The following is a 13,531-nucleotide window of genomic DNA, read 5'->3' on the forward strand; positions in this document are numbered from 1 at the left end:
TTTTNTTTTTTTTTTTTTTTGGGCATTTGGACCTGAAGAGAGTCCAATAATTTCATTTTTTTTTAATTAATTTATTTTTCTGCTTACGATGTAAAAAAGTTTGAAGCGAAGCGGACCACAAGGCAGCCCACACCTTCTGTCTGACCTCCGCTTTTCATTGCGGTACGTGCGAAACGTGTGTAGCCCAGCGAATATTGTGGGCCCACATGGTGGTTTTGCTTAATTTGCTCTCTCTCTCTTTATTTGGTTGCACAGCCGTGAGCCCAATGATGTGTCACCATATTTGGAAATGTCAACCAGGTAGAAAAAAAAGAAAACAGGTTTTCATAATTAAGAAATTGAGATGATGGATTGCCATGAGTCCATGACCAATAAAGCCGAAACAAAAACTTGTTTTTAGTGATTGTACAGTTTAAAGACTTTTTTTAGAAATCAAATTAGTTTATGACGTTGATGATGAGAAAAAGTTGTACATGCGAGTTTGAAGGACGTATATAAATAATAAGACGTAGACAACTTGAAAGCTATCTTTACATGCAATGCGTTTGAGAAATAATATATTTTCCGTTGCAAAATTTGTAAGGTCAGAAGTTCATTTTGTGTTGAGATGAACTTCTTATTTATGTGATTGAAGGATCAAGGATGTGGTTAGTTCCTTGGATATTGAAGAAGATTAATCGAATAAGAAAAGTGTTTCAAACATATCTGCTAGGGTTCTAGAGATAGTACCCTCATTCAGTGCTACAGAGTTTGAAATTGACTCGTTCTTTTTATAATGAATTAATTTTTCAATAGGAAATTTCAAGAATTAAAGCCCTGATAGTATTTTTCTTCAAATTGAGGTTTCATGGGTAAACAAATTGTCGTGTTCTTTATTTTTCGTTTCTCCTATTTGCATGATTGTTGGAAGAAAAAAGGTGAGGATGCTGAGAAAGACGGCTATGGAGGAAACACTTGCAGAGCGTTGTTTTTCTCCCTCTTCACAGTACTTTAGGCATAAGAAATATGAGCAAAGGACGACTTCAAAAAGAAGAAATATGAGCAAACTAAGGACATTCATTTTAATTAGTTATTCTCAAGGCATAATAACTAATGAAATCCTTCTAATGAGGACCCTTAAGTTGAGGACTAGTTGAGGACTTTTTGGCTTATCCCACTTTTCGATCTTATATCCACATCTTAACCGTTCAGTTTATAGGTATTTATGAGTAGATCATTTCTGTAAATTTTCAGCCATATTGAAAATCGTTAAGACATTCATAAGTGTGATTTACCAATTATGAACTTGAACGGTTCATTTTTGACAGATTTGGTTCGTCCATTAATTTAATCTAGTTTGTTACCTTAACGATCACCAATTTGGCTGAAAATTTGTAGGGTTGATCTACACATATATACCTAAAAACTGAACGGATGAGATTCCAAGATGTGATCGAAAAATAGGTCTTTTAAACCATAAACCAAAAAGTCGTCAACTTAAGGGTCCTCAATATAAGGGTTCCTAATAACTAATTCGTTTTGGTTGTCATTTCCATGGCATTGATTAGTATATAGTATATACAAATTCGTTGAAAAGGGGATCTCAATTGCATGTGACCATTTACCTGATTAATATCTTCAGCTGTTAATTGCATCAACACTGCCAATATTATTCTCCTCTTGATCAAGACAGCACGTATCGAAGCTGAGAAACTTAGTGACAGAAGACGATGTCAACTAAACAAACAAATTTGTTACAATCTTAATTTGGCTAAGCTGAACAAGCAAATTAAAAAGTTAAGTGATTAAACAAAAAACAGACTCATACTAGCTATCACTAGCTAGCATTCGATTAAAAGCCATAAAGTTGACCCTGATCTACAAACTCTTTTAGATGACCAAAGAAAACAATACAGGAAGTAACTAAATTAATAACACAAAGGGCTAACATAGAAAGTAAAAAAAAATATAAAAAATAATAATAATGGTGCATGTCTAGATTTCAGGACAAATTACGTAATAAAAAACCAACCAATGTAATAGTGATTTCCCCATTGGATGACAGAAAATTGAGTTTAAGTTCATAGTTTGCAAAAGGGTCTGAATAAAAATGAAGAGCATTTGAAGTCCCTAACATTTACAATTTTTTTTTTTTTTTTGATATTACCCTAACCTTTACATTACATTCAAGTAATCCTGAATCTATTGTTGGTACGTTTACTAAGAGTATGTTATTGAAAACCTTGCAATATATATGTCTGGGTAATCAAATGAAGGTTATGAAGCACACATATATATACAATTTAAGTTTGCCGATGAATTCTTTCTTGAAGAAACATCACATACCAGCAACAACAACAATACAAGCTACAACTCCACGCACAACTCAATTTCTCACATCCGATGCCAAATATGTATTTAAAGATCGTAAATTTACAGCAGCAAGATTAAATAGTTCAGATCGAATTGATACTCAGCAATGCAAAACTTGGATTGTGAATAATTTCGAAGACTCTAATCGACAGAGTGAATAAAACGATGAACTTCACCATGGATTAGGAATAATCCATAAGGGTTCATTACCAAAATTAATGTGTATATCTTCACATAACAACTTTATCATACCTTCTTCACCCAGGTTTTTTATTTTCTTTTTTAAGGTCGTATATTGCATATTTATCTAATGATACAAATCTATCCAATTCTCTCATTGCGAAGTAGATGGAGTTCTTTTCACATCCTAAGAAACATGGGTTCACCATCGACATTAGTTGCCGTTGTCTCCGTCTGCCAAAAAAGCGAAAAAAGAATAGACTTTGGTCGCCTAAACTTTGTAGGTTCTCCCATTTTCCCCTTTGTAAATCTAGTTTTTCCACACCAAACTTTAAAGTCTTGTTGTTTTCCCCCTCTTTTGTTAGACGTAAGATGTCACCCATCAATGATAACTCCATCAAATAGGTAAAATACTTTGCAGTAGATGAATTCTTCGTAGAGCTACGGTGTAATCATTCGACTTACCCACAGTCTGTTTTCTATCTCCCTTGGTTTCGTTCCTCTTGAACTTCTTCTCAATGGCGATGACTTTTTCGCTAGCTTCTTCAACGGATTGTACCGTGAACAAACTCAACTCCCTTTGGAGGTACTCATGTAGTCATGTTTTGTACTTCGTAAATATCGAATACTCCGTCAAGGATATATCTAGAACCATAGTTTGATTCTGAAATTCGGTAGTGTACTCTTATACGGACTGATTGACTTTCTGGCGCAAGTTATGCCACTTGTGCCAACGTTCCTCCAGAAACCCTACTGGATAGAACTTCTTTCTAAGCAATTCTTTGAACTGCTTCCACGACACTACCTCCTCATCACTATTCTTCCGGTAGGACTTCCACCAAGTTAAAGCATGAGATTATAGTTTCAGAGTCGCACAGGTGATCTTCTCTTGCGATGTAAAACATTGGTAAAGCTATGTGCCAACGCTACTAAAAGGTTATCATGAAACACAAAACCCTCATCATCATAATAATCCTCATCATTATAATCCGCACCATCAACATCAACTTTCAACATCTTCCAGGACATGTCTTCGTCTCCATGTTTATAGTATGCTAGTCTAAATCCGAATTGCACTACCACAACAAAGTTCTTGTTGAAAGAGGGATTGGATGAAATAATAGCTTTAACAGGTGGGCAGTTAGGAAGGTTCTGATCGCCTGGGATTGAAATGCGGCCTCTTGTAATCGGGTTAAAGAGATGTGCTTTCGATTTAAATTCTTTCAACTCATTGTCTTCGTAAAACATACCCATATGATGGACCAACACATCTGGCACGAGGAGTGTAGTCATGAACGTTCCTGATTTCGTGCTTCTTCTTTCCAATAGGATCAAACAAGATGGAATTTTGTGTTTCTCCGTGAAGCAAGAGACATGGAGTCTGAGGTAAAGGAACGTACGAGCTACAAGATTTTGCAGCGGCGCGCTCTCCAGGATTGACAAACGGCTTTAAACTCTCGGATATGTCTGAATCCAATGATGTGAAATTCACAAGGTATAAGCTTTTTCAAGATCGACTCTAGAAGCTCATTAGGAAGCTCAGACCAATTTGCTTCTCTCTTTTTGAGACTCTTTTGTTTCAGCTCAACCACCTTCTGTTTCAGCTCAACAATCTTGTCGTGAATCTTGTTAAAGTACTCAATCTCCTCGGTCAAACTTATCAGATCTTCGGGCTTACTTTCACCATCTACAACGGACATGAGACCATCTACAGCGGACATGAGGCGCTGCATGGCGTGAATCTTACGAGCTCCGTCGTGGACGCTAGCTAGCTTCAGTTGACCTATCAAACATATTATCGTCTTTGATAAGGTCGACCTTCCTTTTCTTCGAACTTTCCCTGTTCCCCACGTCAGGCCTTCTTTTTTCTTTTCGAGGATGACCGCCGGAGGCAACATCTTTTGACTGAAACTGAAACGTCTCGTCGACGGCCGCCGTTCGTGGTCTCTTCTTTTCTTTCTTCCCTTCGTCTATCCTCTTTGTTTTATGGTCTGTGGCCGTTCTTGGTCTCCTGTTTACTTTCTCCCCTTCATTTGTCCTCTTTCTTTTATGATCTGCCTGCAAATCCATGTTATGGCAAAATACGGCACTGATTGTGTTTTGGGATTATCGATCTATGGGGTATATATTACTCTCTTATACGTATGTATGGGCATGGAGTGTTTATTTATATTGAACAAAACTTAATCCTACTAGGAATTAGAATATAATGGGATGAAAAAAGCATTGGAATCGAATCACAGTTCTATAATTCAACCATCAAACCATATGCACATTTCAGAAACTGCATATAAATCCAAAGCTAGTAAAAACTATCCCTCAAAAAAATTAGAAATTTCAAAGAATTTTACTGACTGTATCATGTCTATGCATGGAACTACTTAGAGACCTAATGGGATCCATACTGCATCCAATCCTTTGTACATATAAGAGCTTCCACTGTCTCCGCTTGCAAGGAACTCCTGTACTGATCCATCTCTTTTGCATTGGTATCAAAAACTGAGTCACAAGGAACTGTAGATACCGGAAATGATAACATGTCACGAGCCATCTGCGAAAGAGTTGGGTACATCATCTGATTTAGTTTCCACCAGGCTAGAACATCAAACTCATGGACTCGAATTGGAGGCTCTGCTAAATACTGATCCAGCTGTGTCTTCAAATTCTTCATGATGTAGACATCAAATTCTTCTGCATAGTTTGGTGCCAGAGGCAAAGGCATTGTAGAGTATTCCTGAAACAGCTCGTGAATTCGATCATCAACCATCTTGATACAAGTTTGAGCTTCTTCTTCGTTATAAATTTTTTTGAAAGTGAACTCAACATACTTCATCTTGTACCTCGGATCCATGACCACTGCTACAGCCAAAGTCAGGCTACAATTCTTCCAGTACGTATTAATTTTTTCTAGCATCGTTCGAGCAAGGTTACTAACAAAGGGATCCTCATTGGTTATAAGCTTTGACAGTTCTTCCTGAATCCTCCGCACTTCAGGGAAGAAGACACTTGCAGTTGGGTTAGTCGTAGTAGCTAGGATGTATGCTGTATCAAAAATTGACTTCAAATGTGTGCAGAGAGTCTCAACTAACTTCCAATCTTCCATTGAGGGGGCTTGTTTGTTGAATTCGGCATCATATGTATCGAAGCAAGAAAAAACTTGCTTCAACTCATTAGCAGACACCAACATTTGATATGTGGTATTCCATTTAGTTTGGTCATCAAGAAATATGTTCCTTTCACTTGGGACTTGAAGCTGTTTCTTAAGCACAAGAAACTTTTCCTCATGGGGCTCTGAAGTCGTCACATACTTGATGCTGTCTCGGATTTTCTTGACTATATCATGGGAATTCCCCAGTACTTCTTTTGCAATACTGCTCAGAGTGCGTGCGAGGCAATTGTTAGCCAATAGTTGACCATTGGAGGGAAGATGTAGCTTTAAACTTTCAAAAACTGCTTCACTCATGATTAATGGCTGATCATTGTAGGTGACGGAAAATAACTTGCTCTCCAAACTCCAATTATGAAGGCAAACCTTAACAGCATGGCTAAGAGCAGTGTCCAAGTCAGGATAAGCTTCCATCACAACATTGAGCAGCCGCCTATGCAGCTTCCAGTCAGCATCAATGAAGTGCCCAGTAACAAACACATACCCCACCCCTTGAGAGGAAGTCCACATATCCAAAGAGAGGCAGATGCGTCCAGCTACGCCCTGCTGAATAAACTTTCTGAGGCTTTGCCTTTCCGTCTGATAAGCTGCAATGCAATCTCCTTGGACAGTATCAAAGGTCATCATGTTGAAGTTGAACTCCGGCTGAAGATTCTGTACAAAAGACACAAAACCAGGATGTTCAACCATATGCAGTGGGTAGTCATGCATGATGATCATTCTCGCAATGTCATTGCGGCAGTGGTCTTGATCAAACACAAACTGTGGTGTGCTAGAAGCTCGTTTGTAACGACGCTTTGATGAATTAGTAGCACCCTTTGAAGATGATGGTTCAGATTGGTTGTTGTCCTGGCTACGGAGAAGTGCAGCGCAAGAACCTTTCTCAACATGGCGCCTGAGGTGGCTGGTGCCTGATACTTTTGAGCCCTTACTATATGCATAGCTCCGCTTGCATTGGTTGCAGTATGCCCGCCTACATCCAGCACTTTCAGTTTGTATAGTGAAATGCTCCCAAACTGTGGACTTCCTTTTCCTCCGCTTGTTAGGCTGTGTTTCATGATTTGTCTCCTCATTGTTCGGATTGGAGTCTGCCCCACTGTTTGGATATGAAGCTGCGCCATTGTTTGGATAGGAGATTGCCTTATTGTTTTCAAATTCCGGGAAAGGTGTCTCCGGATCTTCATAATGAGTTTGGGTTTGGATTATGATCTTTTCTTCATGATCAGATATTGCCATCTTCTGTACTTCATCAGGGTTTTGCTGAATAGGAGACATCATTGGCTCTTCAGTTTCCAGGGTGATATGATCCCAAAAGCCATTGCTAGGCTGCTCTGTGTCATGATTTGTCCCCTCATGATTGTTTCCATAGGCGGCAAGCTCAATATTGTTTTCATCAGGCATGATCATGTTTTCTTCAGGTATAAAATCCTGCATTTTGGCAAACAGAAAGAACGTTAGCATGAAACCAAAACAGAAGTGAATACAAAGGAAAGCATAATGAGAACGAATACAGATCAGAACATGAAAAAAGAATCCAAACTTCAAAGCAATAAACTAAATCAACCTACTCAAGAACATCAGATCACTCAGACACTGTAGCAGACAAATAGTACTGAGAACTTATAAGCTATGATTGTTTCAACTATGCAACTTGTCAAAGCATATATAGATGTGTGTGCGTTGTTAAATAACCAATAGCAAGTAACAAACACTTGTATCATCTTGTATCATAGTAGAGATCACCAGACCACAAATATGCAATCCATACTAAACAGCCATGCATATATTCTGAATCTGAAAAAACCAATTACAAGACAATGTGTGTGCAGAGCAACTAAGCTCCTTTGCATATAGTTTCATCATCTTCTTTGGGGGACTAAAGAGCCAAGCCCATAGTCTTCTTTCTCTCTTTAGTCTAAACCTTCTTTTTATTTTTTTTTTCAAGAGACCAACCAGTTGGGCCCAAAAACAGACACAACTCTAAAAAAAGGGCTAAAAGACTCTATGAAGAAGACAGAGTCTATAGAAAACAAAACAAAAACCCAGTTCGCCTCCACATAAAACAAAGCCACCCCATAAACCCTAAACCCCCAATTCTCACACACAAAGACTCATCACCTCCGTCGCCGTCCTCAGCCGGACGCGAACGAAACCAGAGGGGTTTTCAACAACAGCCAAAAGGGTATCCGAAACCGATAGAAAGGTCTCGACTTTCGAAGTCTCCCAATAAACCCTAGTTTCGACTATCGCAGAAACCCAGAGACGAAATTGAAAAGATTGATTGAAGAAATTGGAAGCTAGGGATTCGGGATTTTACCATGGAGGTGATTGCAGCGAGGAGAGCCAGGCTGGGCGATGCGGCGGCGTGAGGCTTCGGGATTCCGGCGACGGCGGAAGCTTTAGGGTTTTGCAGAGAGGAAGAGAGAGGGTTTGGGCTGGGTGCAAGGGTGTGTGGACCGTAAATAGAATTAGCCCAAAGTGCCCCTTTTTATTAGTGTTTTCAGATTCTGGTTTTTGTGGAGTCCGTGTAGCCCAAGGAAATTATATGAGGGTGGGACTATTTTATCGCGTGGGTCCCGCTTGGAGTAGTTAATTTGTTTCCATTAATGGAATTTTAATTTTTTAACCCTAAAAAAAGATAAGTTTGAAGTTGAAGAATTAAAGGAAAATAAAAATGAGTGATTATCTTGATGCTAATTGAACTTCTAAAAGGATGAGGATAGATCTAAAATATTTTGGAGGATTCCCGATTAATGTAAAAAAAAACTAATTGCTATAGGATTTTGAAACGTTACACAAAACAGTAATCAAAACATCAGGAATGTAAGGGGGGTTGTAGTTGTATCCATTGAGCTTATTTTGTTAGGGGTCGTGGTTGTATCTATTAGGAGCTTGTTTTGTTACAATTAGGAGTTTAAACATAATATCCTCGTTGTTTCGTTAATCAAAGCTTTATGACAACCACACCAAACCTTAAAGAAAAAAGAGTAAGCACCAATTATTGGTTAAGAGTTGGGTTCTTGCTTCTTTCGATTAACTTTTCTTTTATCATACTGATAACTGAAATGCCACAACGAGGCTATTGTGAGTCGAACTCACAACCTCCTACTTACATATGGAAGACTGATGTCACTAGACCAAATAGAAATGAGCCTTATATATTAATTTGATGTTGTTGTCTAAAAAATTAAAAATAAAATCGGACTACCCCATAATAGTTATCAATAAATAGATTTCTTTAAGAGCTTCTTTTTTCTTTTCAGAAATATCAAAAGGGTGCATCAAAAGGCTAGGGAAAGAAAACCATAATCATACAAATTTCAAAAAAAGAAAAAGAAAACCATAATCGTACATGTACACATGTAACCATCATATTGGCAATTAATATTGTAACAAATGAATTCTTTTGGTCAAGGCCTTTATTTCCCCTAGTTTATTAGCCAGAAATCTCTCTCTAGATAGAGAAGAAAATCACTAATATTCCCTCCCCTTTCTGGCTTTCACTGCCACCACCCCACTGTTCAATAGCCTCAAACCTTCTTGGTGATCGTTAAATAGCTCAAAACCTCTCGTTTTTGGGTACACAATGGAGTCAGAGAAGAACCAGAAAGATCCGGCTATGACCAAGAAAGGAGCTTATGCTGCCATTTCTTATATGGCCTCCGCAGGTTTCTTTTATTCCTTCCTCCATTACATGTGAAAGCTTTTGTTGTTCAATAATTAACCTCAATCTTTGGTCTCTGTGTTTTTTGAGTATCTGTGTTAAGTTTGCTCCTATATTACTTATCTGCTTTGATTTTTGTCTTTGGTAGAGGAAATAGTTTCAAAAATTCTGAGGTTTGAGTATTTCTGTGATCATTAACGTTACAATTACGTGAAGGAGGTCCAGCATTGTATTAAAGATTGTATATGATGTATGCTTATTTGAGTTAAAGACTGTTATTCTGTACGTGGACTTATCAATAAAACTATGTGAATGACAGAAAAAAGATGAGTACATAGTGTGTGTGTAATATGGTGGATCCTTGAATAGATAATGTGGTCGGCACAGGGGCCTGGGAAGATAAAAAGATTTGATAGTGGATGAACTGATGTGATTGCGGGAACGAATGATGGAGCACAAAGGAGACTTTGTGGTCATTAGTGACTACTGTTGATGTGGATTAGATCGATTTTGCATTGGAGTAACTGACTTTAAGGGTGTATCAATTTTGAACAGTCAAAATGTGTTCTTATATTTCCCCATTTCGTGTTGGTATTGAGTTTTGCTGATTTAAGATCTTCTAATTGTGTTTCTTTATGGGGTTCTCAGCATTGCTTTCTCAATGCTATTTGATCTCAGTATGTGTATGGTTTATCCTATCTACCTTTCTGTGTAATGGTCACTGACACACTGATTATTCTATGTAACATGTATGTTTATGCTTGTTCCTTCTTAATACAGTTCTCTTGATAATGTTCAATAAAGCAGCCCTCTCTTCATACAATTTCCAATCTGCAAATGTCATCACTCTTTTTCAGGTAGCTGTACCACATTTGTTGAGTTTATTTTAAGGGACAGTCTAGTCTCCTTGATTTGTGAACTAGAATGCCCTTTGTTTTAGCAAGAATTTTTCTGCAATCGATCACTCCCTATAGAATTGATGCTATAGCCATTTACTGCTTCCCCATACTCTTCTTTACAACAGTGTTGATTTAGATCTTGTTCAATTTTATTTTATTTTTAAAATTGAGTGTGCTTGTGGGGAATTGCTCCATGGTCAATCACTTTATACTATTGAAAGGGCATGAAAGTATAGTCTAAATATCCTGGATATTTGATGATCATCACATCCAGATGCATATTACTTGAAAGTTGTTTTCTTTTTCCTAAATGTGTATGATAACTTATACTTCAGTTGAATAGTATTTAGCTTAGAGTGGTATCTGAATGTTGGTTTTAGATGATATCGTCTTGTGCATTGCTGTATGCAATGAATTGCTGGAAGATCATTTCTTTCACAGTTGAGCCACATAGCACTACAAACAATCCAGTTACCCTTGTGCCATTGAAGAAGTTGGTTCATACTCTTCCTCTCGCGGTGTCTTATTTGCTTTACATGGTAAGTATAGCATACACAGTGTGAAACCTTTCACATTTTGTGGCTATATTAGAAATTTGATCCATATAATTTGCATATTAATAACTCCTTTTGATGGAAGTTGGTTACAATGGAATCAGTCCGTGGTATAAGTGTTCCCATGTACACCACCCTCAGACGAACCACTGTAGCTTTTACAATGGTCATTGAGTATCTTTTGACCGGGCAGAAACATTCATATCGTGTTTTAGGCAGGTATGCAATACATCTTCTTTTCATTAGTGATTGTCTAAAACTCTAAATGATTAACTGGTTATTTTCTGTCCATAGTTAAAAATGGATTGATGTGAGTTAAGGGTATAGTTTCTTGAAGGTCTCTTCGTGGCTAACACATTTGTAAATGCAATGCATCCAAGGACTTCATCAGTGTGGGGATAATTATTATGGGTGCATTTTGTGCCGGAGCTCGGGATTTGTCTTTTGATGCCTATGGCTATGCTGTTGTTTTTGTTGCAAACATCTGTACAGCAATATATCTTGCTTCTATAGCTCATATTGGTAATTCTTTCATTCTTTTGTTGTCTATTTCACCTTTTATGTCTGAGCCATTCTTAGTTATTCTGAACATGCAAAGTGTAATATAGGTTCGATTGTGCAGGCAAGTCTAGTGGTCTCAGTACCTTTGGCTTAATGTGGTGCAATGGTGAGATAAGAATCCTACACAAATTTAGCTGTTGAGCTTGTGATTCTTTTTTCTTAGAGCATGTACATTAGGCCGTATATGAATATGTTTGGCAATCTGTTTTGTGTATTATAGGAATAATATGTGGACCAGTCTTGCTGTTTTGGACATCAATCAGAGGTGATTTAACAGGGATGATGAATTTCCCGGATCTATTCTCCCCTGGTTTTCAGGTGCTTATTTTTTTCACTAGAAGATTTATCATTCTGAGGACTATTCAATGAGGACTATTCAAAACTCTACTATCTCTCGCCCTTTCATTATCTCCCATATGTATAGCTTTCTATGTGATTCTATATTGCCTGTATTCTATCGAATGTTTACTGTTGACATTCATTTCCTGTTCAAATTCATAAATGGTTTATATGGACTGTCAACATGCCTATTGATGCCTCATGCTTTGGGATTAAGAAGCGAAAACATGTACTACCATACGTTCATACTTTCCTGTGAATATCCAACTTAAAAATGCTTCGAGTCCTTTCTTTAAATTGAGCCTTGTGGGTATCTGGTCATTATCATCACCAATCTTTTGACATTTGTGAGTTGAACTTTTTACATGCTAAATTCTGCAGGCTGTGATGCTTCTTTCCTGTGTTATGGCTTTTTCAATAAATTATTGCGTATTTTGGAATACAACCCTCAATTCAGCTCTCACACAGACAATTTGTGGTAATCTGAAGGTGTGTAACGTTTCCTTTCGGACCTCAGTTAGGATGATATACAGATATTTTTGCAGCTTGGGGATATTATTACAATCATATACTAATGATGTTTCCTTAGAGTCTGGTGACATAGTGTGATTGTTTTTCATTCTGAAAGTTCATGAAGCTAGTATTTCACTTCACATGTATTCAAGCAGGGATGTACCTGTTACTTCTCTTAATCAAGTGCATAGTGAGCCACACTCTTTTTTGCATTGTTCTGTCATTAGTCTGTCATACTACCCCCAAAAGTATTGACAACACAGAAGCTAGAAGAACCGATGATGAGAACTATTAGTTGGTATATATATCACAGCCATTGTGAAGCATGTTCATATGGTTAATGGATTAATTTGAAAGTGCTAAAAGTGCTGGCCTTCATTTCAGCACTTAGTGATTTACCTTGAACTGGCCAAAAGGGAAGAGGAGGTTTAAAGCACGTCCAGTTTCTTGAAATGTACTAGTTAATACAGTTTTTTGTGCCATTCTCTCATAATTGCTGCTTAACCTTTTCATATCTTATTTTAGGATCTTCTGACTATTGGACTTGGCTGGTTGCTATTTGGAGGGCTTCCATTTAATTTGGTAAGCATAAATTAACTCCTACTTAGCTGTAATTCTGTAATTTATGCAATGCTCATAACTGACAATCTATTTTTCCATGTGAACTACTGCCCTGCTTTCCTTATAGTTAAATGTTGCTGGCCAATCTCTTGGTTTTCTTGGGTCCTGCTTGTATGCTTACTGTAAACTCAGAGGGATATAAGCAAGCGGCTGCGTCCTGTGTAAGAGTCTTCCTTCATCGAGGAGGTGAGTGCTCCAGTGACTGGGAATGACTTGCCTGCATCTGCTGTCAAATTTTGATTTGTAATTTCAGATACTTCACAAAATAAATAAATGATCATTTGCCATAGATGTATCATAATGCAGCTCATCATTTCATCTAAACATGCTCAACTTCAGAGCTCACCTAGATTTTAGACTTACTGGACACCAACTAGGTCAAGTCAGTACCTTTCCTCTAAGTTTACACTATTGAATATTGTTGAGTACTATGAACTGATGAACCCTCTTCCCCTGCATCAAGAATTTTAGGAAAATGATCTCAAATGAAATTTTAATCTTAATCAAGCAGCCAAAAAAAACCATTTCGGACTGGATAAGTTATATTTAAACAAGAAAAGATGTGGATGATTCTTTCAGAAAAGAAAAGGTGTAGATGATTACTAGATGCTAATCTGGGATGACAGTAGTACCATTATCTATTTTGGGTAGCTTCCAGCTAAGAGTTTGATGTTGAAATGTT

The 13,531-nt window shown here is 37.6% G+C and overlaps 1 protein-coding gene across 1 annotated transcript; it reads left to right on the forward strand.

Annotated features, from left to right (window-relative positions):
- Positions 1-9,217: 9,217 nt before the first annotated feature.
- Positions 9,218-12,991, forward strand: LOC101315384 (UDP-sugar transporter UST74c-like). Its single transcript, XM_004288735.1, has 10 exons — positions 9,218-9,366; positions 10,143-10,219; positions 10,642-10,800; positions 10,901-11,034; positions 11,207-11,337; positions 11,438-11,482; positions 11,597-11,694; positions 12,097-12,204; positions 12,754-12,810; positions 12,917-12,991. Exons 1-10 carry the CDS (start codon positions 9,285-9,287, stop codon positions 12,989-12,991), a joined length of 966 nt encoding a protein of 321 aa, XP_004288783.1. The 5' UTR covers positions 9,218-9,284.
- Positions 12,992-13,531: the final 540 nt, after the last annotated feature.

The sequence above is a fragment of the Fragaria vesca genome, linkage group LG1 (assembly GCF_000184155.1).
Source record: "Fragaria vesca subsp. vesca linkage group LG1, FraVesHawaii_1.0, whole genome shotgun sequence".
Taxonomy (NCBI): domain Eukaryota; kingdom Viridiplantae; phylum Streptophyta; class Magnoliopsida; order Rosales; family Rosaceae; genus Fragaria; species Fragaria vesca.